This window comes from Mixophyes fleayi, chromosome 1 (genome assembly GCF_038048845.1).
Source record: "Mixophyes fleayi isolate aMixFle1 chromosome 1, aMixFle1.hap1, whole genome shotgun sequence".
In the NCBI taxonomy this organism is placed as follows: domain Eukaryota; kingdom Metazoa; phylum Chordata; class Amphibia; order Anura; family Limnodynastidae; genus Mixophyes; species Mixophyes fleayi.
Window position 1 is genome coordinate 5650907 of NC_134402.1, and position 14503 is coordinate 5665409.

A 14503-nucleotide genomic window follows, 5' to 3' on the forward strand; every position below is an offset into this window, starting at 1 on the left:
AGTGTGGCCTTTCTTTTAAATGTACATTTGGCCAGGGAAGAGCATCTTTATATTATCACTTTTCATGTCCTGCTCATCACCTATTTGAAGTGGGTGGAGATAGAACAATATTCGTCCAATCAGATCATCACAATGCTCAGGACAGAGCATTTCAGGAAATCAGTGAGGACATGACTGAGAGTTATATAGTAGAAGGAACAGGGTCCACCAGCAGCACAGAGTAAATCAGATGATGAGTGATGTGTTAGTGAGGACAGGGCTGCATGTGACAGGGGCAGTGACATGATGTGAGGAGGGGAATGGAGGCAGCAGGAAGCCACAGACTGAGAGTTATGTAGTAGAAGGAGCATGATCCCCAGCAGCACAGAGTATATCAGGAGATGAGTGATGTGTTAGTGAGGACAGGGCTGCATGTGACAGGGGCAGTGACATGATGTAAGGAGGGGAATGGAGGCAGCCGGAAGCCACAGACTGATAGTTATATAGTGGAAGGAGCAGGGTCCCCAGCAGCACAGTGTAGTGATGGGAGCCTCCAATTACAATGCATGGACATTGAGGGGTCCTATTATTTTTTTGTACAAGCTCTGTTCTGCTTTCTCCCTAGAGTGCTGAATATCTATATGAATGGCCCTTGTGCTCCACAAAGGGATCAATGATCCTGTTTTCATGCATTGTGGATATTATTTCCTATCAAGCTTAGCTTTTGAGAGGTAACAGAGGTTATGGAATTTTATTTTTACTGTAAGATTTGGACAATCTCGTCATGATGGATCTTATATCATTCTTGTATCAAATTATTTTTTTTTTCCATTATCCTACCAACTAATGCCCTAGAGTCATACAACTGTACAGCGCTGTGGAATATGTTGAGCACAATCCCCCATATACGTGAGACTCCTTAGACATATTTCTGGAGAGCCCTATGGGAATCCCCTGGTTCTGGAGGTCGTCTACTTACCCAGTGCGTCCGGATAACAGACATTTCCCTCTGGCTGCAGGACAGTAACAATTCTCTGTATCGTGACTCATCCCCAGGTTATGGCCCATCTCATGTGCGACATACTTGGCGAGTTCTCTGGCACTGAGACCTGTGTCCTGCAGAAAGACAATCACTACACGAGTGAGCTGAGGTGTCCATACGTAAAGAGACCAATGTGATCTTGTTGTCTGTAATCAGCTGTCTGAGAACGTGTCACAGACATCTTGTTATGTTCTTATAGGGAAATACCCCGCCCCCCCCCCCCCCATGGGTTGTCTCGTTCCCTGGAAAGTGTTTTGCAATAAAATCACATTTTCTAGGCTCTTGCAATGATACTGACAAGAAATGTGATCTTCTAGAACTGATATCTGGTGAATGAAATGATCATAACTAAGCAAATTCCAAATAGATTCATAAAATCATTGAGTGTGTAGACAACTTCAACCTAAAACAAATGTGATTCCATGGTTATGTCCATAATTCTCGTCAAACGATGACCGCTGTCTGCCTCCACTTCGAATGGTCACATCTCTCCAATTTGGTCACTGATATGTGCACATACATATTTTATAAGGGAGAATTTCCTGCAGTCAGATGTTGGTGTCATCATACATAACATATATTTATTAACCTTAATGATTCCACCGCTCTGAGACTTTGTACACATCTTGGCCACAAATGCCTCCCCGAGAGCGTGGTTCTTGAAGTGGTCACCGCTGTGTGAGAGGAGGACATATAGTGAGCACATCAAAATCCAAGGCCATGTTGCTAATTAGCATGTAATCTGTGAGTAGTGCATTGTATACAGACATAGGACACTGCACCCCCAACATGACCTGACCACTGGACATGATCATAATACAATTCTATTACACACTATACAGACATAGGACACTGGACCCCCAACATGACCTGACCACTGGACATGATCATACTACAATTCTATTACACTGTATACAGACATAGGACACTATACCCCCAACATGACCTGACCACTGGACATGATCATAATACAATTCTATTACACTCTATACAGACATAGGACACTATACCCCCAACATGACCTGACCACTGGACATGATCATAATACAATTCTATTACACTCTATACAGACATAGGACACTACACCCCCAACATGACCTGACCACTGGACATGATCATAATACAATTTTATTACACTCTATACAGACATAGGACACTACACCCCTAACATGACCTGACCACTGGACATGATCATAATACAATTCCATTACATTCAATACAGACATAGGACACTACACCCCCAACATGACCTGACCACTGGACATGATCATAATGCAATTCTATTACACTGTATACAGACATAGGACACTACACCCCCAACATGACCTGATCACTGGACATGATCATAATACAATTCTATTACACACTATACATACAGAGGACACTACACCTCCAACATGAACTGACCACTGGACATGATCATAATACAATTCTATTACACACTATACACACAGAATACACTACACCTCCAACATGACCTGACCACTGGACATGATCATAATACAATTATATTACACTCTATACAGACATAGGACACTACACCCCCAACATGACCTGACCACTGGACATGATCATAATACAATTCTATTACACTCTATACAGACATAGGACACTACACCCCCAACATGACCTGACCACTGGACATGATCATAATACAATTCTATTACACTGTATACAGACATAGGACACTACACCCCCAACATGACCTGACCACTGGACATGATCATAATACAATTCTATTACACTCTATACAGACATAGGACACTACACCCCCAACATGACCTGACCACTGGACATGATCATAATACAATTCTATTACACTCTATACAGACATAGGACACTACACCCCTAACATGACCTGACCACTGGACATGATCATAATACATAATACAATTCCATTACATTCAATACAGACATAGGACACACAGACATGACCATCATACATTTACAAGACTCTGCCAGCTGATAACACAAACCTAATGAGCTGGACGTTATCGTGATGTTTGCGAGGCAGCAAGTCCTCTACCCTCCACCTCAAGAACCTCTGCAGGGTGGTGGAAGCTGCATCTGATACAACCGCTTGATTTTTTTGTGTCCAGATTTCAACCCCCACAAGGAAGACCTGGAAGTTGATCTTTGAAAATATCTAGAAAAATAAAATTTACACATACTCTCCAGTCAGATTCAGAGAATCTTCATGAACTGTTAAATGTTGGCCTCTCTTGTGGAGAACATGGCTGTACCTGGTTAAGGTGATGAGCCACAGAGATGAGATGGTGTCTGGTCCTCTGGAGCTCCTCTCCATGACGCTGAAACTGCGGAAGTGGAAGAACTATGAGATTTTGAAGTATTAATCTTCTATATAATATGACAGAGACAACTCATAGCTACATATCCCCCAATCTCCAGAAATTTATTCATGTTTGGATTCTTCTTATAGTAACATCTCTTCATTTCCATTGTTCTGAGTTGATTGATATATCTATAGTTAAGGGAGTGAAGCTAAACCATCCCGATTGCTGGAACAATATGGCGTGGCTCCCACTAAAAACAGGGGCATAAAAACTTACATATGTAGCAAGATTTATTATTATTTACTTACGAAGTAACAAGGGAGAAAAAAGTATTTTAGAATTTGTTAGAATCTTACACAAGTCTACATTCTATTTCTGATCCTATTGTTGCCTTTGTCCTTTTTTGGTCAATGGGTCTTTGTTATTATACCTATACTGCCTTTCCCTCGTTTAATACTTTATGATTAAAGGCCGAGCTTGGTATTTGCTTGCCACTAACAGGATCTTTATCGTTATATATCTGTGAATGATTATTATTATATTTTATTTATACGGTGCCACAAAAGGTCTACAGCGCCGTACATGACGTTAACAGCAGTATACAATAAATAGACAGCAAAGGTCCATAAAATGTTACATAAAACATGAAATACAAAAGAATACAAAGACCAGACCTACTGATGAAATAAGTTACACACAGATAACTGGGTAATGCAGATCAAGTTATTTAAGGGTCGGTCAGTGAGAGTGATGGTAATGTCCAATCTGAAGTACGTCTGGACCCAAGAAGAGAGGGCTAGAGCAGCAGCCTAGAGGTATAGAAGGTGGCGGAATAGTAGAATTAGAACACGAGAAAATAGGTCCCTGCTCGTGAGAACTTACATACTAAAGGGAAGGGGAAGTCACAAATAGGGGGTACTGAATGTGGGAGTGAAGGTGATAGTCGAGGCAAAGGAGTGAAAAGTAGGGTAAATAGGCTTGAATAAAGAAGTGAGTTTTATGGACTTGCCTGAAGCCTTGGGGAGTAGAGGCTAACCTGATAGGGCATAGGAGATCGTTTCACAGGTGGGGAAAGTCCTGGAGGTGGGTGTGGGAAGAGGTAATCAGTATGGCAGTGAGGCAGCAGTCAGTGGCAGAGCAGAGGGGGCAGAAAGGTGTGTGGATAGAGATGAGGTTGGAGAAATGGGGGCGGAGGATTGGTTGAGAGCTTTGTTGGTGAGGGTGAGGAGTGTAAATTTAATTCTGTAGGGCATGGGGAGCCAATGTAGGGACTGACAGAGAAGGACAGCAGAGACAGAATGGTGGGAGAGAAAAATAAGGCAGGCAGCAGCAATCAGGATAGACTTGAGAGGGCAAGGTGGGAGCTGGGAAGGCCAGAGAGAAGGAGGTTACAGTTATTAAGGCGAGAGATGATAAGGGAGCGAATAAGAGTTTTGGTGGCTTCTGTGGTGAGAAAAAGATGTATCGTGGATATATTCCAGAGGTGTAGGCGGCAGGAGTTGGAGAGCGACTGAATGTGAGGTTTGAAGGAGCGGGAGGAATCAAGGATAACCAGCAGGCAGTGACTTGAGGGATGGAGAAGAGAGTAGTATTATCAACAGGAAGACAAAGGGGGGAAGATGAGGAAGCCCTGGAGGGGGGAGAGAGGATTATTTCAGTCATTTTAAATATTGAGTTTAAGAAACATCCAAGATGAGATGGCCAAGAGACAGCAGGAGACATGAGACATAAAGGAAAAGGAGCGGTCAGGAGAGGGCAGATAGATTTGGGTGTCAGCAGCATACAGGTGATACTGGAGGACAAATAAGCTGATTTGTCACCAAGGGACTAGGTGTAGAAGAGCAGGGGACCAAGAACGCATCCTTGGGGGACTCCGACAGGTAAAGGAAGAGGGGGAGGTGGAATTGGATGTAGAGACTGAAAAGGAACAGTTGATGAGGTAAGAGGAAAATTTAGGAGAGGACAGTTTTACAGAGGTCAATAGATTGGAGAATTTGAAAAAGGAGGGAATGGGGAATGGTATCGAAGGCAGCAGAAAAGTCGAGAAGGATAAGAAGGGAGAAGTGTCCCTTAGATTTGGTGAAGAAAAGGTCATTAGTGATCTTAGTGAGAGCAGTTTCGAGTGAGTGGAGGGTGCAAAATCCGGACTGGAGTGAGTCAAGGAGGGAGTGAGATGAGAGAATGGAGGTCAGACGTTTGTAGACAACCTGTTTGGGAAGCTTGGATGAAAGGAAGCAGGGAGATAGGATGGTAATTAGAAAGAAAAAGTTTCAAGAAATATAGGAGTCTAGAGCCGGACAGAAAGTTTCATACCTCCTTCATGTCCGCAACCAGGAAGAGCTCAATGTTGTAGGACTGTCGCTGATCCTGATACAAATGAGATTACACATACGAGACATTGTTCATTTTAATAACACACACAATCTCCTGCCCACAATAATAATGGTTCCTTGGAGGTAATGACTGAGGAATGAACCCCTCACGAAGTGTAAAGAGATATTGAATGTAATTTATATAATGGAAATATTGGAGGCACATTGCGGTTTGCTTGCATACACATGCGCATGCCCGCGAAAGTGCGTCCATAGAGACGGATTACGTTTTTATTAGTGGAACTATAGTCTGTGATGGAAATGTCCACGTTGGCAAATGAGTGACAATTTTTAATTTTGATTACATCAAATTGTGGATATTGATGCACGTTTGTGAATGTTTTGCTCTTAGATGGCGTAAAATGTGTTTTATTGGCAATACTGGTCAGTGTTTAATCACCACCTCTGCAAGAAGTAATGGAAAACTTAAATCAGTGCTCTGTGGCCACCTCATAACTAAAGAACAACGTACTAAATGTGCTGTTGCGGAAGTCATTAAGATATTCTGCTTGCGCTGAATAATATCTCTATTTTGCATTTAACCACAAAATAAATTGTATTACTGCAGCCAGTCTGCATTTAGAATGTCCAATGCACTGGTCTCCTACAATGAAAGCATTGCACCAGCACAGGTGCTAGCACCCATGTGCATTCCCTAAGAGCCAGCATAAAGTGAGACATGAGGGCCAAAGAGATAAATAAAACAGCACCTGTACCACCAAATGTTTAAATGACCCTTATTGAGCTGAAAGAACTTGTTCTATACAGTTGTACTAGAAAGTTTGTGAGCCCTTTAGAATTTCTACTTAAATGTGTTCAGATCTTCAACTAAGTCATTAAAATAGATAAACAGAACCCAATAAAGCAAATAACACACAAAAGATAAACTATTAGACATTTATTGATAAAATGATCCAACATTAAATGTCTTTGCCGGAAAAAGTATGTGAACCTCTCAGTTCAGTTAAGGTGATAATTAGATTAAACAGTGTCAATCAATGGAATGACAATCGGGTCTCCTCAATGGATCTCCTCTCCTCCCAAAGTGGTGGCCATTCACTTTATCAGGTCTTTTCCCACCTCTGTTCTATCTCTGACTTCAACAACTTCCCTTTCTTTCTCTCTGACCACCATCTCCTCTCCTTTACCATCTGCCCAACCCTCTTACCTCTCTCCTTCCCTAAAGTTACCCTTCCCAGATGCAGCCTTGTTGCCGTTGACTCTACTACATTATCCTCCTCTGGACTCCCTTCTTTTCCCCATTACCACCACTTCTTGCCCAGGCTGTCACTAATAGCCTTTGTTAATCCCAAACCCAGTCATAGCACACTTCACTTACCTGATACCTACAAAAATGCTCCTGTACCACTGAAGTCACACTCTCACGCAGCTTTACTCTACTTCAAATTAATATCTTCTCTTACAGTTTTGCCCTATCACTCTCTAAACAGTTCCGTACTTTAAAGCTCTCATTTCCTACCAGTCCTCCAAACCTCATTGCCTCTAGCCACTTTCAACTCCCTCCTCTGCCCTCACTCCCTTACTCTCTCCTCCTAACTCTCTGCTCTTGGCTTACCACCTATTTTACCTCTAAGATCAAGTCCATATGTCAAAACATCTCCTCACATCAGTTACTTCTCTTCTCTCCCCAGTGCCACCCTCCCCCTTTAGCCCACTCCTCCTCTCCACCTTCCTCCTGGTCTCTAAGGATGAAGCACGTACCTGCCGCCTCCACCCAATCCTCTCTCAACTCCTCCACTCCCTCTCTCTCTCCTGTGGTCTGCTTCTACCTTGCTCACGTCCTCAACCTATTCCTCTCCTCTGGCACCTTTACCTCCTCCTTCAAACATGCCCTTGTCTCCCTGATACTCAAAAAACCTTCCCTTGACTCTGTCTATCGCTAATTACTGCCCTATCTCCCTCCTTCCCCTCGCTTCCAAAAATCTTGAGTGGACTACTTACAACTGTCTCACCTCCTTCCTCTTCTCTCACTCCCTCTCTGATCCATTTCAATCTGACTTTCACTCTCTCCACTGAAACGGTCCACACCAAAGTCACCCACAATCTTTTCATTGTAAATCTAAGGCTCACTTCTCTGTTCTTGTACTTCTCATCCTCTCTGCTGCCTTTGATACTAATGACCACCCTCTTCTCTTGCAAACACTCCATTGCATTGACCTCCATGACACTGTCCTCCACAGGTATGAGTTTACTTCTCCCCCCTCTTCCCATACCTGTCGATGTCATGCCAGGATCGGTTCTTGGCCCTCTACCTTTATAAGATGGAGGTTTTTAAATGTGACACCCTTAATATAAATGTGTATCACTAGCTTAGGGACTCACCTACAGGAGATGCCTTGATGCTGGCAGGTGAGCTTAACCCCAATATAACTATATTGTGCCCAAAATTCTTGTTTATGTATATGCCGACACATAGTGATTTATCTATTGTTTGTGAGCACCAAACAACAACTTTCTTTTGTTTGATTAACCTCACAAGTCAGTCTAAAAAAAAAAAAGGTTGAAACAGAAGAAATTTTGTGTTTTGGAATGGTCGAGTCAAAGCCCTGACTTTAAACCAATTGAAATGTTGTGACAGGACCAGAAATGGACTGTCCATACAAGAAAGCTGACCAATATCCACGTGTTGAAGCTGTTCTGTAAGGAGGAATGTTCTAAAATTCCTCCAAGCCGATGTGAATGACTGATCAACAATTAATGTAAACGTTCGATTGAAGTCATTGCTGCTCAAGGGGGTCACACCAATTACTGAAAGCATGGGGGGTCACATACTATTTCCAAGACATTTAATGTTGGATCATTTAGATCAATAAATGAATTAAAAGCTACACACTTATATGTGCTACTAGATTTATTGAGTTCTCTTTATCCATATTTATGACTTAGATGAAGATCTGAACACATTTAAGGTCACAGTTATGCAGAAATATAGACAATTCTATACAGGGCTCAAAGATTTTGAAGCACCACTGCAGATTTGTGGTGTAATATGTGAACAATGACTTCTTACACTCTTATTATTTAAGCTAGCAGGGGCCTCATTCATAATACTAAAAAATACTACACAAATGAAATAATATTTTCCACCTCTCTCCTGCTGAAGCTCAGGGAGCGACGTGGCCGGTTACGTGCGCTGGACGGTAGGTGTCTCTTCCGGAGGTTGGTAATCACATACTCTTGTGACTCAGGAGGAGCGATAGGGTCAATGCTGTAAATTTCATCCCCGATGGTTATATAGCCACTGAAACATACAGATGCACGTTACTCTTCATGATGGTAATGATGAACTTTAATCTTGGATTAATATGTTAATGAGGTGAATATTAAACGCTACCATTTATTTTACAGAATATGTCATTTCCCAGTGATCACATGCTGCAGCAGACTTCTGATAACGGTATAACCAAGAGATAACGGAGTCCTTTCACGTTCGACCTGAGTCATGTCCGGACACAGCTTGGATTGGATTAAAAAAGTGTGCGGAACTTGTGCGTATTTCCGACCATATTCAAAACCAAGGATTTCAAGATATATTTCAATTTTAATCTGCGTGTAAGTCCTCTGTGTCTAAACAGTACTTGCTGTATGAAGACACATAGAACAGACTGAAGTATACGCACAAACGTATGTACAATATAACATCAGAACACATAAAACTTTTATTTCATCCTAAAATAAAATAACAGTTATCACTATAATCATTTATATAAACATCAATTTTCAAATATCAAGTCGTAGGCAGCCGTAAGCATCATCTGTATTCAGACATGAACAGGATGCAGTTGCGTTCAGTGGTGTAAACTCCGTTTCTGACCGTGCGCTGAACTATTCAACGCAACATACGCTGCGCAGACGGACTTACGTCCGAACTTACCAGGGACAGAGAATTGCGCCTGTGAGGCTTCACTACCACAGATATACATGAGAAAGTCTCACCTGAGACCGTGACACGTGCACACAGAGACCGATGATCCAGTCACGCCATCCACCGTCCCCGTGTAACAACAGTGAGCCTAGGAGCAGATAAGATGTGTCCTGAGCCAGTGTAAATGTGAGGAAAGATGACAAGACGCTGAGAGTGAAGAAGAAATGGTTAATATAAAGTGTGTGATGGCTGAGCGCTGTCACTAAGACATACATGGAGCCTGTTGGGGATGTAACAGAGAAGGGACCTAGGATGCATCGTTACCTGTCAGAGCTTGCATGGTATGTCCTGTGGCCCTTTATACAACAGCTGGTGGTGATACCTATTGGGGTAGCTCCAGGCCACAAATCACACATACTAGTGTAATGTGCTACACAGGAATGGGTTCATGCTAGGGCAGCACGGTGGCTCAGTGGTTAGCACTTCTGCCTCACAGCACTGGGGTCATGAGTTCGATTCCCGACCATGGCCTTATCTGTGTGGAGTTTTTATGTTCTCCCCGTGCTTGCGTGGGTTTCCTCCGGGTGCTCCGGTTTCTTCCCACACTCCAAAAACATACTGGTAGGTTAATTGGCTGCTATCAAAATTGACCTTAGTCTGTCTCTGCCTGTGTGTGTATGTTAAGGGATTTAGATTGTAAGCTCCAATGGGGGCAGGGACTGATGTGAATGAGTTCTCTGTACAGCGCTGCGGAATTAGTGGCGCTATATAAATACCTGATGATGATGCTAACACCAGTGGTTATCACATATAACACAAGTTTACCTGATAAAAGTCACTGGGTATTATCAGTGTAAGCTCATTGTGTCATGGTGCCACAGTACACATAGTACAAGCCCCTGAGACAGATCATAATGTTCGCCTCCAGTCAGGAAGTTAGCATAAAATCACCGTCACATGTATGGATAGATGACTCTTCCTAATTAAAGGCATATCATATTGTAGGAAATTAGTTTGGTATTTAAGTTGTGATAAATGTGTTTAGTTCTGGAATAAGCATCGTGTGAATGACACCAGGGGGTAAATGTATTAAGCTACGATTTTTGCGAATCCACAATATTTGTCAGCAAAATTTAAAGCGGCAATGTGTTTAAAGGCAAAACTTTCCTTTAAACACACTGCCGAATATCAACGATTTGCAAAAATTGGAGCTTAATACATTTACCCCCAGGAGTGAGGAACGCAACGTAATGAAGAACTAAGGGGTGACTTCTAAAAAGGACAATGGGGCATTTACTTTACACAATAAAAGTGTTACCGCCAACAATAAGAATCACAGTGGTACCTGCACAATACCTGCTCTGCCATCTTAGGATGTCAAGAACAATGAAGATTATTTGAAAAATGCTTTATTCTTTGAATAGAGAATTTGTTTTAATGTTTAAAGGTTTTATACTTTTTAAATAATTTAATTTTTTAAACATTTCTGGGGTTTTTTGGTGCTTTTTGGTTTTTTTTTATGTGGAAGTAAAAGCATAAATAAACATGTGCGATCTGGCTAGTTCGGCTCACACATATCTACAGAGACCGGCCCAGTGGAATGTACGTTAACCCTTACAATTCAGAGCCACTGTCGCCCAGGCAGAAGAGTATCGCTGATAAATTGGGGCGAGACTTGTTTTTTAAAACCAGGTTTATCTCTGGAGAGATTGGATAATGATAAAAAAATATCCTGTTTGTATTATTATTATTATTATTATTATCATTATTATTATCATTATTACTTATTTATTTCTAAGGCACCACAGATTCCGTAGCGCTAATTACAGAAATAAGTCACAAATAGAAGAGGTAATACATATTAGTAGGGATGTGCACCGGCGACTTTTGAGGTCTCGTGTTTTGTGTTTTGGATCCGGATTTTCGTTATTTTTGAGGTTCGGATTTGTCTCGCAAAACACTTGACGAAAGGTCTCGGTTCGGATTTAAGGTATTGGATTCGGATTTTTTTTGAAAAAAACATAAAAAGTTTAAAAATCAAGTTTTTGGGCTTATTTTCACTCCTAGGCTATTATTAACCTCAATAACATTCAATAACAAGCATTTCCACTAATTTACAGTGTATTCTGAACACCTCACAATATAGTTATTAGTCCAAAACGTTGCAACAAGGTATCTTTCTGGACTGCGTAGAGGAGTGGGTCACCACAATATATATTAAAAACCCTGAACTTTTATGATTCGCACCAATAATTGTACCTGGACTGCGTAGAGGAGTGGGTCACCACAATATCTTAAAAACCCTGAACTTTTATGATTCGCACCAATAATTGTACCTGGACTGCGTAGAGGAGTGGGTCACCACAATATCTATTAAAAACCCTGAACTTTTATGATTCGCACCAATAAATGTACCTGGACTGCGTAGAGGAGTGGGTCACCACAATATATATTAAAAACCCTGAACTTTTATGAATCGCACCAATAAATGTACCTGGACTGCGTAGAGGAGTGGGTCACCACAATATATATTAAAAACCCTGAACTTTTATGAATCGCACCAATAAATGTACCTGGACTGCGTAGAGGAGTGGGTCACCACAATATATATTAAAAACCCTGAACTTTTATGATTCGCACCAATAAATGTACCTGGACTGCGTAGAGGAGTGGGTCACCACAATATCTATTAAAAACCCTGAACTTTTATGATTCGCACCAATAAATGTACCTGGACTGCGTAGAGGAGTGGGTCACCACAATATATATTAAAAACCCTGAACTTTTATGAATCGCACCAATAAATGTACCTGGACTGCGTAGAGGAGTGGGTCACCACAATATATATTAAAAACCCTGAACTTTTATGATTCGCACCAATAAATGTACCTGGACTGCGTAGAGGAGTGGGTCACCACAATATATATTAAAAACCCTGAACTTTTATGATTCGCACCAATAAATGTACCTGGACTGCGTAGAGGAGTGGGTCACCACAATATCTATTAAAAACCCTGAACTTTTATGATTCGCACCAATAAATGTACCTGGACTGCGTAGAGGAGTGGGTCACCACAATATATATTAAAAACCCTGAACTTTTATGAATCGCACCAATAAATGTACCTGGACTGCGTAGAGGAGTGGGTCACCACAAGATATATTAAAAACCCTGAACTTTTATGATTCGCACCAATAAATGTACCTGGACTGCGTAGAGGAGTGGGTCACCACAATATCTATTAAAAACCCTGAACTTTTATGATTCGCACCAATAAATGTACCTGGACTGCGTAGAGGAGTGGGTCACCACAATATATATTAAAAACCCTGAACTTTTATGATTCGCACCAATAAATGTACCTGGACTGCGTAGAGGAGTGGGTCACCACAATATATATTAAAAACCCTGAACTTTTATGATTCGCACCAATAAATGTATCTGGACTGCGTAGAGGAGTGGGTCACCACAATATCTATTAAAAACCCTGAACTTTTATGATTCGCACCAATAAATGTACCTGGACTGCGTAGAGGAGTGGGTCACCACAATATATATTAAAAACCCTGAACTTTTATGATTCGCACCAATAAATGTACCTGGACTGCGTAGAGGAGTGGGTCACCACAATATATATTAAAAACCCTGAACTTTTATGATTCGCACCAATAAATGTATCTGGACTGCGTAGAGGAGTGGGTAACCACAATATCTATTAAAAACCCTGAACTTTTATGATTCGCACCAATAAATGTACCTGGACTGCGTAGAGGAGTGGGTCACCACAATATATATTAAAAACCCTGAACTTTTATGATTCGCACCAATAAATGTACCTGGACTGCGTAGAGGAGTGGGTCACCACAATATATATTAAAAACCCTGAACTTTTATGATTCGCACCAATAAATGTATCTGGACTGCGTAGAGGAGTGGGTCACCACAATATCTATTAAAAACCCTGAACTTTTATGATTCGCACCAATAAATGTACCTGGACTGCGTAGAGGAGTGGGTCACCACAATATATATTAAAAACCCTGAACTTTTATGATTCGCACCAATAAATGTACCTGGACTGCGTAGAGGAGTGGGTCACCACAATATATATTAAAAACCCTGAACTTTTATGATTCGCACCAATAAATGTATCTGGACTGCGTAGAGGAGTGGGCACTGGGCACCACAATAAAATATATAAAAAACCTTCAACAGATCTGCATTACACTACACATACGGCTGCTCCTCCATCCTCTCCATCATATACATGTTGGAGTTTTAGCGTGTGACAACCTCTTGTTTTTGATAATGTCAGTGCATTTGGAATATTTTTCAATTTGCCCCACACCACTGAATGTACTTTATCTATGATACGCAATACGCATCTATCTATCTTGACTGCGTAGTGTGGTGGCCCCGGTACACAATTTGGTACCGGGGCCACAATACCTCCTCCAAACATGCTCCAGACAATTCGTCATTGACAGATCCCAGACAGACAGGGTCGTAGTGTTATTGTTTGACTTTGTAAACCCAAAAAAATGTCCCTGTTGCACATAGTCGTGCAATGAAGACTGACTTTTTCATTTAAAGGCACGATCTTTAAAGTGTAGTGTTTGTAAGTCTAAGTCATATTATACTTTTGGTAAAATTGGTTTTTTTTGTTCCTCTTTATGGTAATTAATTAGTGATAGAATTAAAGTAGGAAATAGAATTAAATAGAATTAAAGTAGGAAATAGAGTGGTATAGAGTTGTAGTGTGGTATAGATAGAGTGGTCCACACAATATAATAATAAAACCCTCAACTGGTCTGAATTCCACCAAACAAGTATCTTGACTGCGTAGTGTGGTGGCCCCGGTACACAATTTGGTACCGAGGCCACAATATAATTTAAAAACCCTCCACGTGTCGGAATTCCACCAAACAA

At 41.3% G+C, this 14503-nt stretch overlaps 1 protein-coding gene across 1 annotated transcript in view; it reads right to left on the reverse strand.

Moving 5' to 3' along the window:
* The window catches only part of ADAM33 (ADAM metallopeptidase domain 33), a 40862-nt gene that overhangs the window by 2313 nt on the left and 24046 nt on the right, over positions 1-14503 (reverse strand). Inside the window, exons 5-11 of the mRNA XM_075186683.1 lie at positions 9645-9721; positions 8796-8949; positions 5629-5682; positions 3265-3336; positions 2998-3167; positions 1611-1695; positions 959-1095 (exon numbers count right to left, since the gene is read on the reverse strand). Of these exons, the coding sequence (XP_075042784.1) occupies positions 959-1095; positions 1611-1695; positions 2998-3167; positions 3265-3336; positions 5629-5682; positions 8796-8949; positions 9645-9721 (749 nt within the window). The remainder of the gene's footprint in view (positions 1-958; positions 1096-1610; positions 1696-2997; positions 3168-3264; positions 3337-5628; positions 5683-8795; positions 8950-9644; positions 9722-14503) is intronic.